Genomic DNA, 13,522 nt, shown 5'->3' with positions numbered 1-13,522 from the left:
TATGGATGCAAGAGGTCCTCAAGTAATGTTTGGTGTTGGTGCATGGGAACAAATAGTTGACAGGTTTTTGTATTGTGCAAACTCTTCAAAGGAAACAGGGGGAAGTAAAACGATTTCAGGTGAAAATTTACCTGCACACAGTCACTACATAGATTTAAGTACATCTCAAGCAGGTTGGCATAAGCATAGATATTGGGATTGGTCAGGAATGACAAAAGGTAAAGGATATGATGTTAAAGACGACGTTAAGTTTGCTATAAATTGTTACTGGAGTGACACTCAGGGAGAAGGAAACCATACACATTTCGTTTCAGGATATACGCAAACAACGGGACAAAGTAAAGAATACATGCCACCTTACATGACAGTTTACGCATGGTATAGAGTTCAATGAATGAACTAAATATATTTTATGTCTGTAATTAATTAGGTAATGAAGTAATGGATGAACTGCAGAAATAAATGTTTACGTTAATGTTTACGTTAAGTGACTCAAAGAGTCCGGAGACAAAGTCTCATGTTTTAGGTTATTCAATAATTAATTATTTTTGAAGAACTGAAGGTGCTACCATGTTACCATGTGCTACCAGGTCATTTAACTTCTTTTAAAAATGATGACAACATGACATTTTGACAACATCACAGGAGGAAGGCAGTTATGAATTATTTTGAAGAACTGAAGGTGCTACCATGTTACCATGTGCTACCAGGTCATTTAACTTCTTTTAAAAATGATGACAACATGACATTTTGACAACAACACAGGAGGAAGGCAAAAATAAATTCCAATCATACTTTATAAAGCTTCATTTACAGGTATTTCATCGTCAGTAAATGAATCATCATTATCGTTTGGTTCAACCTGTTTATATAATCCTTTCATTTCTTCTTTCAAAACATAACACCATGTTTGTTTACCGTCTATTCTTCTATGTTTCCTATCACATTTATCCTTAATACTCATTTGGAAATTCTTGTCTTTCATGTCTGATGGTTTGCAGAATAGAGCATTTTCACACGTCATACCTGCACACAATTCATCATAATGTGTATTTATCCATACATCTAAAGGATTTGTTGATAATTCAATTAAATCTTGTTTGGCTTCAGTCATCGGTATGATTCGTACATTAAATGATGAAAGGTCGTAATTGATAAAATATGTTAAAAGGTTATCATAAAATTCCTTTGTGCATGAATCCATCAAATTCTTGAAGTAATCAAATTGACCCTTGAATTTACCATTAACTCTTAAAACTACGTATCTTCTGTCTCCAACTTCAATTTTGACAGGGTAGACGTTGTTAGTTACGAAAATGAAGTTTGCAACATTCTGAGCAGTTCTTCTGGGTTGATTCTTTTCATTAATTCTAATCTCATTATCCGTTATAATTGATTTCAAAGCGTTGAAGTTTGCAAGTCTGTCTTCACCTACATTCTTGAGTTCATTAAGTACAAGAAACATTTTATTCTCAACTACTGAGTTGAAATTACCCGTTAGCTCACTTATTTCAGTAATGTTTTTACATGAATAACCAGCGAGAAGTTCAGAAATAATGTCTGTAAATCTGTTTTTACCTGTTCCCTGAAGTCCTTTCAAAATAATTGCTGTTTCATTCTTGATTCCAGGATGTTGAATCATTGATGCAATCCAACCGAGTAGGTATTTATACACTTCATCGTTATTATCACAAATGGCTTCTTTAATGAAATCCATAAACATCTCAATTTTTGAGTAATCAGGCTTTTCAAGAATGTTGTATTTATAACCCTGAAACGTTGAGAAAACATCTGGAGAATCAGATTTAAAGCAAACACCCTTAACGGTTAATGAGGATAATTGATTTAATAGTACGTCCCATGCTGTTATGGTTTTACCTTCTTCTTTAAATAATTTAATCATTTTGAGTGACTCTTTCATGTTTGATTGAAGAACGAATGATATTTGATTCATTTTGTCGTGTATGTTGTAATCTTTCTGAATGAAGTATTTGTTTCCACAATCTACAAAACGGATTACACGTGAGAAATCCTCAATTACTTCAGAACTGTTTTTATACTGATGATTTTCAGCCTTGCGTCTAATATCTGTTATCAAAAACGAGTCATCAAGTTTATATCAAATGTTATTTTTGGCTTACGTAATAAAGGTAAAACGTATTATCATAATATTCCTTTTGATAAAGTTTTAGAATCTTCACCAAAACAAATGGAGAAGTCATTAAATGTGCATATCTACTACGTGCTTTTTCAAAATTACTTTTAGCATTTTCTGTTAAACTGCAGAAGTTATAAACGTTATCGTATGCTTCATTAATTAAATGATTAGGTAACGAATTAATTGCTTGAAACAGTGTGAATAATGTAACTTCTTTTCTAAATTCATGTTTCCACCGTCATTATGTACTTCAAAATCACAGATGCCATCAACTATGCTCTGGGCAAGTTTATCGTCAATGTTTACATCTTTGTTTTCATTCATAATAGTCTTTATTTCTTCGTTCTTCTGTTCAACTCTTACCTTAATATTCAAATCATTTAATATATCATTCACTGTTCTGGTTAATGTTGAATCGTAACTTCCACGAATGAATGAGTATGTATTGATTGGTTCTGTTGCATTCTTGCGAACTCTTGAATCAGCCATGACTACTAATGAACGCTTTGAATCATCAATAGAAGTCATTATGTCAATATCATAATCATTGCAGGAATAACATTTAATCATTCTGTTCGAAACTGCATAGAAGAAATTAGTGTTGCAATAAATGTGAAGACCTCCTGAAGCGGTTTTAACGATAACATCTTTATCCGAAAGTTTTGATAAAATATCTTTTCTAACTGTTTCTTTAAGTTCATCATTGTATGATTTATTGATATCAACATCTATAATCGTTAAATTTGAAATTTTATTTACTAATAAAGCCATACCAGTTTTCCTTCCTCTTCCTCCATCGTGTTTGAGGTAGTTATGTAAATCAATCTTGTTTTCACCAATTCTTTCGTTGAGGGTTTTAGTTTCTGCCACAACTAATTCCTCAGCTAATGAATCAATAACTTGTTCATCAGAAACGATAAAGTTACTGTTATTGTTTGTTGCTGTCATTTATATAGGAATAAAAAAATAAAAATAATTTTAAAATTAACTTTATTTTTACTGCATCAAATTTCAGACTGTTGTCAAAATGTCATGTTGTCATCATTTTTTAAAAAGAAGTTAAATGACCTGGTAGCACATGGTAACATGGTAGCACCTTCAGTTCTTCAAAAATAATTCATAACTACCTTCCTCCTGTGTGTTGTCAAAATGTCATGTTGTCTCATTTTTTCAGAGAAGTTAAATGACCTGGTGACATGGTGACATGGTACACCTTCAGTTCTTCAAAAATAATTCATAACTGCCTTCCTCCTGTGATGTTGTCAAAATGTCATGTTGTCTCATTTTTAGAGAAGTTAAATGACCTGGTGACATGGTACATGGTACACCTTCAGTTCTTCAAAAATAATTAATTATTGAATAACCTAAAATTAACGATAAAATAAGTGATAACAAATTTTTATTTTTATCATAAATGGATACCCCACAAGCTCAAAATTTACCACGAATCATAACAAGGGAGGAAACGATAAAAATGATGCGAGAACTTGCTAAAAATAACAAACCACTAAAACTGAGAAAATGTGGTTATGCAGTAATGATGGAAAGAGAGATGTTGTCGAAGAGGAATAAAAATTAAATTTGGATTGAGTTTAAAAATTCATCTTTATTAAATTCATCTCTTCCAATCAATTTATTTATTCTATTAAATTCTTTTATTTTTGCTTCACTCAGTTTAAGGATTGAACGGTAAGTTTCTAATTTTTCGATTATTTCTTTCCTCTCTTTATCGTTTTCAACCCCACCGCATTGCGGCTTCTTTTTGTAATAGCATATTTTTGATTTAATTCTGTTTAGTTTCTTTTTATATTCATCGTCTGGACTCTTGACTGCTTTGTTGTCACTCATTTCTTACGAAATAAAAAAAATTAAATATTATTTAAATATAATGGAGTAATAAAATAAATCGGAATTTCTATTAATTTATTGTCAACTTCAACTAATGCATTGCCGTTAATATATCTAACAAATTCAGCTATTGTGTCAAATCTTCGTCTTCTTTTTGTCATTGATTTATCAGTTTTTCCATAATCGAGATGAATTAAAACTTTATTTCCTTGTTTAAAATTCATGAGCCCCGAATTAATTTGTTCACGTTTAACATCATTCAACCTTTCCATTTGCTTTCTAATATATTCCCATTCTTTTGAAATATCATTTTTCATTTCCATGGTTTCATGTTTATAGTTCTATGCCATGTATTATTGTAATAATATACTAACTGCTGTATGATGGAGTCATGATTTCCATCCCAGTATATCTGACCGTTAACCCCTAACGCATCTCTAAGAGTTCTCATTACCGCATCAACTATTTTATTATGAAACGTATATGGAGAGGATGAAAAGAAAAAATTAATTTGTGGGAAATAATGAGTCATAGCTGCCTGAAATCCTTTATCACCATCACCCCTGATATTATCTACTCTTTCATGATCTAGTAAGTATTGAATAGCTCTTCTTGTTTCCTGTTCTGTTTTCCCTTTCACCGGAATGCAATATAAATATCTAGTGTTAATGTTAATGGCAAATAAATAAGTAACGTTTCCTTTTGAATATTCCAGATGATCGATTTCGTATGAATATGGATATGGAGCAAATGAAGGGCGACTAAATTTTTCCTTTAACGGTTGAATTTTCGGGTCAATTGGTTTATTTAATATCTTGAAATCCTTTTTAAAATCTTTTTGCTTCTTTAATGTTTGAAATGGATATAATAAAGTGAATGATGAAGGATTAACTGAAGGAGGAGGCGGTACTGTCGTTGGAGGTTTTGGTGTTGCAAGTGGTTTAATTTTATCTGCTTTGATTTTGGATTTCATTCCTTCCTTCATTAATTCTGGATGTATTCTATTCATTTGTTTTAAATATGCTGTATATAAAGGTTTGATATACTTTCCCGCTTCGAGTTTATGTTGAAGGATGAATTCCAAAAGTTGATCTTCATTTAAAAGTCGGGCTGAATATGGTTTAACTAATGAATCATAAATTAAAGCTTGTGCATCATTTATGGTCTGAAGGACCTGGGCGTTTTGCACTTTGTTTTTGTTCCTTTGGTTTTTGCGGCTCAGGATTATATAATTTATATAATTCATCAATATCTTCTTCTGTTAATACTTTATTTTTGAAATCTTTCAACTGTTTAAGTTGTGATTTAGTTTTTCCCTTTGAATATTCATTATTTTTAATTTTGTCTTTAATTTCAGAAATTATTTTATTATGATATTTCAAAATTTCATTTTTATAATATGGATAATAATATTCCATATCATCACCCGTTATATGTTATTATTATATTTTTGGAGATATGCTTTTAATCATAATAATAAGAAAATTTTGATTAAATACTAAATCATCAATTAAAATTTTTAAATCTGTGTATCCATTTATATAAAAATAAAATAATGTTTTAAGGGTGCCCACCTCTTTGAATCATAGTATCAAAACCATCATTAACGGTTCCTTTTGTCTCTTCTGTGGCATTTCATTATATAAATTAAATAAATGGCATACAACATCCATTTTCACAACATACAGCCTTAGTGTGTGCTCCTGTTAATGCAGTCTTACCAATTGTTAAGCGAGTCATTGACCCATTTTTAAGTTGTAAATTAATATTCTGACCATCAAATATCAATTTATCATTTATTATATCCAAATAATTTTTAGGTGTTAATTGTTTATTTTGTCGTAAACTAACACCTTTCATTTTTTGTGCAATCTTTTTAAAATCACTTCCATCAATTGAACCGTTGAATGATGTATAACACTTAGGACATAAAGCAACCATGTTATCACCTTGTTTCTCAATTGCTAAACCCAATAACTTCTTCTCATGTGCTTTTTCTTCAGCTTTATTCTTTAATTTAGGTTTAAATTTCTCATCAAAACAGAAGAAATCAAATGGTGCGAATTTGAAAATGTTTTTATCATAAAATTGTTTATCGTAACAATTGCTTGAAATGCTTGAGTGTTAGGAAGATTTGGGTCGCCAGCGATTGCCCAATAAGATGAATCAGTATCACCTTCAATGAAATGAAAACGATTAACATTCATGCATTTATACATAAAATCATAAATGAAAACCAAATACCAGTATTTAGCATTATCTAAAGTGAAGAATGCCTCTTGTAAACATGTATCACATCTATAAAATCTATCTTTAAGCATCACTTGATATGTATCTCCTATTTCTCTTATGTTTTTAAACTTATTTGACATACATGCAACGCGTGACTTCTGTGCATTCATTATTTTAGTCTTTGCGTAATTTTGTGTATTCATTGCATCGTAACCATATGATCCATTAAGTGAAATCTTGCAAAATAAACTTTTTCCTTTATTTCCTTCTAATTCAGCCTTTTGTCTTTCGTTCATAAATTCGTTCGCAAATTCATTAAAACAAGTGTTTTTCGTAAATGTTAAAATTGATTGAATATCATCAATGATAAAATGAAATCTGTCTATTAGATACCAAAGATAATAAGAAGAAAATGGTTGATATTGGTTGTGTGTTGATGCTAACTGAGTTAATTTCTCTGTTTCTGGTCAACTGGTAGATTGTTTGATTTCATGTAATTATACATAAAACTGCCAATTGTTTTTTCATCTGTGATAATATCTAAGTTTCTTATTATCGGTAAAAAGTTTATGTAATCATTAATGTATTTTTCATCAATGTGACCCTTTACTTCAGCCACGAATAAAGTATTTTTCTTCTAATTATTCCCAGTGCTTTTGCTTTCTTTGTTGCTGTATCACAAATGATAACACCATTCAATCTTCCCGGCATATACATTTTATGGTCAGTATATTGAATGAAATCATGAGGATTAGATGAAAATGATGAAGGATATAATGAATTAAAGTCAACTCCAACGAAATGAGTCATAATGTTGGTGGTGTCCTCATTTGATACAGTTTTAGTTTCTGGATTATATGAAAGTTTATTAATGTGCGTGATTCCTTTAAGATTAACACGATGTTGAACATTTGATAGACCACCAGTAATTCCATTACGGAGAATGTGATAAGCTTCAACTGAATCTAAAGTCATTGGTAAATTATTTTTTAATGCATAATTTCTTAAATTGATTCTTAAACGTTGAACATCTTCATCTTTATTTGATTTTACGACATTGCAATAACAACACATTAACTGACAATTTTCTTTGGTATGTGGTTTTTCATTATCGATTCTATCCAATGTTGGTTTATTTGCATATGTAAACGCTTTACCACACATTTTGCATTTAGATGAAAGGATTAAATCGTGATAGTATTGATAGTCATCCATTGAAACATTGTTTTTGTATCTCTTTTCGCCTTTTCATCTTGTTTCTTATATGATTCAATTTTATATTTCCAATACTTTTTCGTTAATTCAAAACTTGATTCCACATTTTCTTCTTCTGGATATGTTTCGTTAGGATTGAAGTTCTTATATGCTAACGCGTAACGAATCATTGATGCATTCGATGATAAAGAAAGATTATGAAGCATGTCAATTTTATAAACAAATGTTTCTTCGATAATTTTATCAATTGGGTCAATCATAATTTCACACGTCTTTATTGCAATAATGAATAAAATATTCTAATCTATTCTCAAAATTTTTAGCATCATTGAGATATATTTGATAATCTGAATCGGATATTGTTTCTTGTGTTAATGCTGAATAAAATGAATCTTTGAATGGTTCCTTTTTATATAATTCATCTTCGTAATTCTCCCATGTGATGAATTGATAAGGGAAAAAGGATTTAACACGTGATTTATTGTTTCCGAAATCTTGAGTGAATTGGTCTAATGTTCCACCCGCTATATAATTTCTGATGTCAATAAATCTTAATTCATATGGACAGTTTGTTTTCTTTACAATGATTGCTTAAATTGAGAAGAAGAACCCAGCATTGATTTTATCTTCCATTTTGCAGTATTTAAATCACGAAGAATTAAATTTAAATCAAACTTTCCCGAATTAAAACCAATGATATTCACTTTATTAAATTCTTCATCTAAAAGCTCTTTCATTGCTTCCTTTTGTTTCTCATTTAATGTATTCATTAATTCTTCATATTGTTCAATATTTGATTTAGCAACTAATGAACAGGTTGAAAATAAAAATTCAATCCAATCAGAGAAACGAATCACTTGATGTTAAGCAAAAATTCCTCGTAAATGTTTTATCACGGTCTACGACCTCGCCGCTTTGCGGCTTTATTTTGACAGTTGATGATACCATAAATGGTTTTAAGTAAGCGTTCAAAGTTGCACATTCAGAAAGTTGAAGTTCTTCTTTAGTCTCTAATGTTTCGAAGTCAAAAGTAATATAATATCTTGTTGGTTTATAATATTCCTGCAAATTATGTGCTAATAGCCATTGATATATCTTCTGTTTCGTGATATGTGGTGCATATGGTTGTTGTGTGTTTTGCAATTGAACGTCTTGAATTAATCTTCCATTATTTTCTTTACATTTCTCACAATGTTTTAAAAATCTTCTTTGGTTTTTCCTTTCTGGATCATCACGGATAGAATATACTTCTTCTTTGCAAAAGGGGCAAACTTTATATCCTGTGAGTGCTTCAACGTCTGTAATTCTGTCAGCGTGAAGTTTTCCACATGGACTCTGTGTTAATAAAATATTTACTGTTTCAAATTCTGGATCTATCATTATTGATTCCACTAATGGAAAGTCTACCTTGTTAATGTCTACGTCTTCTGGTTGAGGGTCACAATAATAAAAATCAATATTAACGTTTAACATTCTTGCTAACCTCTCACTTTCTGATGAAATGTCAAATCCTTCATATGCATCTATGGCTTCATTTAAATAACTTCTACGAGTTTTAGGATTAACACCATCAGGAATGTTATAGAAGCGTTTAAATAACCTTCTACCTTCGGCTCTTATTTGATTATCATTCATTTTAGCTGTTCCATTTTTGTTCATTTATGTAAGAATAAAAATTAAAAAATAAATAAAAATAAAGTTTATTTTTTTTAAAGTCCGAGACTCAGAGAGTCCAGGGCTAAAGTCCATAAAATGAATTAAGAACACATAAATTTTTATCATCTGCGACGTGACGAATACATTTTAATTTACTCAAGAATGCGTACCCTGATACATTAAATCTAATTCCTGTCTTATTTAATTTCACAACTTTGAAAAGGAATGTATGAATAGCTATAAAATGATGAGATGATGTTTTATGGGTTGCTTCCATTTTTTCTGAAATAAATGAATAAATATAATGTTTATAAGTTTTCATATCTTTTATGTTCTTAATAACGAATGGTATAGACCTTTCAACTTCGTCTTCCTTCGGTGCTGTTCTTTCATATGAAACATTATTGGTATCTTCAATAATGAAACCACAATCGCATAAAATTTTATATGTACCAATTGTTTCTTTTGATATTTTATCTAACAAATCAAAAACTTTATCAACACCTGTACATTTATTTAAATAATAATTTGTGTAAATATCATGGTCTTCTTTCTTAATCGTATTTGTTGCATATGTTACATTTTTCAGTGCTTTTTTGAATTTTTCAGAATCAAGAGGAGGTGAAAGTAATATACATGGATAATCTCCATCGTCAATAAACTGAAGCTTATGTTTATGAATAAATTTTGTGCCTTCTTCTGAAAGTGTTTCGTCAATATCACCATCTAATAAATTTTTAGTAGATTCCAAAAAGTAATTTTTATATCTTTCCTCATGTGATTTTTGAACTTCTGATTCTGAAGCTGGGATATTCATTAAACCCTCTACTTCATTCTCAGCATTTCTCAATTCACTAATTCTTTCATCTATTTCATTTCTTAATTGTTCCAATTTCTCAATCTCATCGTTATAATATTCATCTTGTTTAATTTTTTCTTCAAAATATTCAGGAGGTGTTTCAAGGCTCTCTGAGCCCAGGTCCTCTGGACCATAAAGAGGAATATTCTCCTGTTTTTCAACTTTTTTGGGATATAAATATCTCATTATAGCCTTTTTAGTAATTGGTCCGTTATATTTAAATTCATTCAACAATCTGGAAAACTCTTTCACATTCTGCATATATGTTGGATAAGAACCGTCTCCAAAATTTTCTAAAATATTTTCTAATTCTGAATTAGTGAACTTTAAAGATTTCAATGAATTAGTTGTTATACTCATTTATTATAAAATAAAAAATAAAAAAAAATAAATTTAACTTAGTTTTAATTTTACGTAAGAAGTCAATTTTTTAAATCTTGATTTATTCAAAAACGTAAGAATAAAAACCGTAAGAATCATACATTTTTTACTTCATATGTTAAAAAAAATGATACAAAATCGTTCTATATTGTATGAATTCTTACGTTTACAAAAAAAGTCACACAACCCTTCAACATATACTACTTACAGTTGATGTTCTTAAAATTTGTTGGAAGTATTTGAATTATTTTAATATCAATAGAAAGAAGAATTAGTGTAATTATTTATTTTGCAGTTTTAAAAATAAAATATCCCATATTAATTTTGAATGCTTATCAAAAATTGTGAATAGTTTTTGGCTGTCCAAAATCTTTAATAAATAATATTAAAAATGTTTTTGATGTAAGATTTAATATATCATTAAAACTTATATAAGACTGGCAATTGTTTTGTAATTCAATTTTAATATAAACGATTATTTTTTCGCTCAAAAAATCAAGTCTAGTTTGACAAAAGTTTATGAAAACTAAATCTTTCGGAAACACATTATTAGGTATTTTTCACCAAAAATTTAAGCTCTATAAAAAATTAATAACTTAATTTTGAAAGTAATTGAAAAGTAAGTTATTGTGAGCAAATAGTGTTTTGTGTATTTATGCATAATGTTTAAGAAATGAGCATAAATTTCTTAGTATTTTCAAGTAAACTTCTCAATTTAAAGGAGATTTCTATAATATTCAAATATTCTATTATTTTCAAAAAAATTCAATTAATTTGTTGGAAAATAATGCCATATTATTGTCTTAATGAATTTCAAAATTAAAATTCTATGATTAACCGAAAACCGCTATAAATTGAAGTCTATTTTTTGAGAGTATAACCAAAATTCATTTCTCGCAAATGATGAATTGCATTACCCAGCCTGGTATTTATTTGCCCAAGAAAGAAGAAAGTGGTAAGAAGAAATTTACATTGGAAGAAGACACATTCATCCTCTACATGGTTTCCAGAATTGGACAAAAATCATGGAAAATAATTTCTAGCCTTATGCCAGGTAGAAATGCTAGACAAGTCAGAGAACGCTACAAACACTATCTTTCCCAAAATATTCAGAAAGATCCTTGGACTGAAGAAGAAGATCAACTTATAATTCAGAAAGTTAATAAATGGGGACAAAAGTGGACAGAAATTGCCAAACTTATGCCTGGTAGAACTAATGTAAATATCAAAAATAGATATCATCTTTTGATGAGAAAAATGAAAAAGAATTCAAATTCTCAAACAGAAAGTAGCACAACATCAGATACACCATCATTCCAATATCAAGAACTATTTCTTAATGAACCATATATCAATGTGGAATTCGAAATCTTTGACGAGTTATGCAATAGTTGTTGCTGAACATCCACATTGTATAATTGTAAGTATAATGATTACAAAATGTTTAATTTTATAATTCCACATTTTTATAGGATTCTCGAAAGTTGTTCTAGAAAAATCGAAGAAGGCATGATCATACAGTATAAATATTATTACGATCAGATGATTGCCTTCAATGAATCCTCAAAATCAGCCGCTCAATTCAATGGAAACGATATTGAATATTTTGTGTTTTTGTTTCAAATAATAAAACGTTGTTCTGTCTCTGCCGATTTTGATAATATTTATTTAGTGAAATTGATATGGCACTTTGAATTTTTAAAAAACAAGACTGTAATTCGGAACTGAAATCGTGATAGATATTGAGACAATCGAGAATGTAAATACTATATACTTTAAATACCATTTGGACCATAATAAGAAAGTAGGATTAGTGAAAAAATGGTTTCATTATGCATATCAATCAAACATGTGTCAACCCATCATCTTATAGTAACGATTTATAAACTGCTAGATGAAAGGAGTCAGTATGTAATGCAATGAATACAAATATCTTTATCCCGAAGATAACCAGTTGGATATTTGTCTACACATTGATATATGTAATAGAAAATTCCGGATTTACAGAGAAAATAATCATTTCCTCCTGGAACAAATTTGGAATCTTTGAGAATTTGTTAAAATAAAACTTTAATAAAATATTCTCATAAGCGCAGATATAACTTTTTATAAATGGTTTGGATAAATAATTTCAATGGCAAATTTTCATGATTTTTTTTGACAAAAATTTTCAAGAAATATCTTCAGAGCAAGTACTTGACAGAGAGATGTTCCAACATATGATGGACACATATAAAGACTATGTAAACGTAATCAACAACATCTTTCAGTTAAATACTAATGATATTTCACAGATTTACTCTGAAATTGTTAAATTTATGAATGATTACTGCCTAAATATAAATGCTATTGCTGAAATAATCAATTGTGCAGCAGAAAATAACGAAAAATATCTCAGAGGATACTGGGAAGTCTTCAAAAAACTTCATGAAGAATACAAATTAGAATTTTCAGAACAAAGAGACTATAATGATGAATTCTATGCACTTATTACAAAGGAATATCACACTGGATGGAGTCTCTCTTTCAAAAAATATGAAGATAAGATGGTCGATGAAATTCTTGATGTATATCCTCCAGATTCTGTTATGCAATACATTATGCTTGATGACTTTGAGAATTTCAGGACTCTTGATATCAAAAATTACGATGGAGATGTAAATGGAATGAAATATATTGATTGGTGCTCGTATTATGGATCACTCAACTGTTTCAGATTCCTTAGGAACAATGGTGCTAAAATATCTGATGAAACATTCAGATATTCTTTCCATGGAAAGAATCCACAAATTATTCATGAACTTTTACAAGAAAACTTGAAACCTGACTACTTTTGCATGGAGAATGCTATTATAATGCATAATACTGATGTTGCTATTTACTTAAATTCGAATTTTGAAATTGAAATTCCAGATAACTTAGTTATGAAGTATTTTAACCTTCCTTTATTCTTGTATAAGCTTTGTATCAGCAAGAATTTCGATTCTTGTCTTTCCAAATCTGTTTACTTCGGAATTCCTTCTTTAGTTGAGTTCATTTTTTCAAAAGGAGTGTCTGATCATGCCAAGAACTCGGCTCTTCACATGGCAAAAGAATATGGAATGAAAGAAATTGAGAATTTCCTTATTGAAAATGGAGCACAACAAAAAACCTTTGAATAAATATATCATTTA

The 13,522-nt window shown here is 29.4% G+C and overlaps 6 protein-coding genes and 2 pseudogenes across 8 annotated transcripts, besides 1 other annotated feature; 3 read left to right on the top strand and 5 right to left on the bottom strand.

Annotated features, from left to right (window-relative positions):
• Positions 1-10,404: part of a mobile genetic element that runs on past the window's edge.
• On the top strand, positions 2-394 carry TVAGG3_0756270 (phage tail repeat-like family; the record flags this gene model as incomplete). Its single annotated transcript, XM_051245441.1, has 1 exon — positions 2-394. One exon carries the CDS (start codon positions 2-4, stop codon positions 392-394), a length of 393 nt encoding a protein of 130 aa, XP_051092028.1.
• TVAGG3_0756260 (uncharacterized protein) lies at positions 797-1,024 on the bottom strand (the record flags this gene model as incomplete). Its single annotated transcript, XM_051245440.1, has 1 exon — positions 797-1,024. The coding sequence occupies one exon, from the start codon at positions 1,022-1,024 to the stop codon at positions 797-799; it is 228 nt and encodes a 75-aa protein (XP_051092027.1).
• Positions 3,734-4,006, bottom strand: TVAGG3_0756250 (uncharacterized protein; the record flags this gene model as incomplete). The annotated part of the gene is made up of 1 exon (XM_051245439.1): positions 3,734-4,006. The coding sequence occupies one exon, from the start codon at positions 4,004-4,006 to the stop codon at positions 3,734-3,736; it is 273 nt and encodes a 90-aa protein (XP_051092026.1).
• TVAGG3_0756240 lies at positions 4,273-4,991 on the bottom strand (annotated as a pseudogene). Its single transcript has one exon. A coding segment is annotated over exon 1 (719 nt).
• Positions 5,679-8,401, bottom strand: TVAGG3_0756230 (annotated as a pseudogene). Its single transcript has one exon. A coding segment is annotated over exon 1 (2,723 nt).
• TVAGG3_0756220 (uncharacterized protein) lies at positions 9,192-10,328 on the bottom strand (the record flags this gene model as incomplete). Its single annotated transcript, XM_051245438.1, has 1 exon — positions 9,192-10,328. The coding sequence occupies one exon, from the start codon at positions 10,326-10,328 to the stop codon at positions 9,192-9,194; it is 1,137 nt and encodes a 378-aa protein (XP_051092025.1).
• Positions 10,405-11,155: 751 nt separating the features above from the next.
• Positions 11,156-11,991, top strand: TVAGG3_0756200 (RNA polymerase II transcription regulator recruiting protein; the record flags this gene model as incomplete). Its single annotated transcript, XM_001307386.1, has 1 exon — positions 11,250-11,750. The coding sequence occupies one exon, from the start codon at positions 11,250-11,252 to the stop codon at positions 11,748-11,750; it is 501 nt and encodes a 166-aa protein (XP_001307387.1).
• Positions 11,992-12,667: 676 nt separating this feature from the next.
• On the top strand, positions 12,668-13,510 carry TVAGG3_0756190 (spectrin binding; the record flags this gene model as incomplete). The annotated part of the gene is made up of 1 exon (XM_001307387.1): positions 12,668-13,510. The coding sequence occupies one exon, from the start codon at positions 12,668-12,670 to the stop codon at positions 13,508-13,510; it is 843 nt and encodes a 280-aa protein (XP_001307388.1).
• Between the last annotated feature and the right edge of the window lie 12 nt (positions 13,511-13,522).

This window comes from Trichomonas vaginalis, chromosome III (assembly GCF_026262505.1).
Source record: "Trichomonas vaginalis G3 chromosome III, whole genome shotgun sequence".
In the NCBI taxonomy this organism is placed as follows: domain Eukaryota; phylum Parabasalia; order Trichomonadida; family Trichomonadidae; genus Trichomonas; species Trichomonas vaginalis.
Note: the sequence above shows the minus strand (reverse complement) of the source record. Positions and strands in the feature narration are given on the sequence as shown.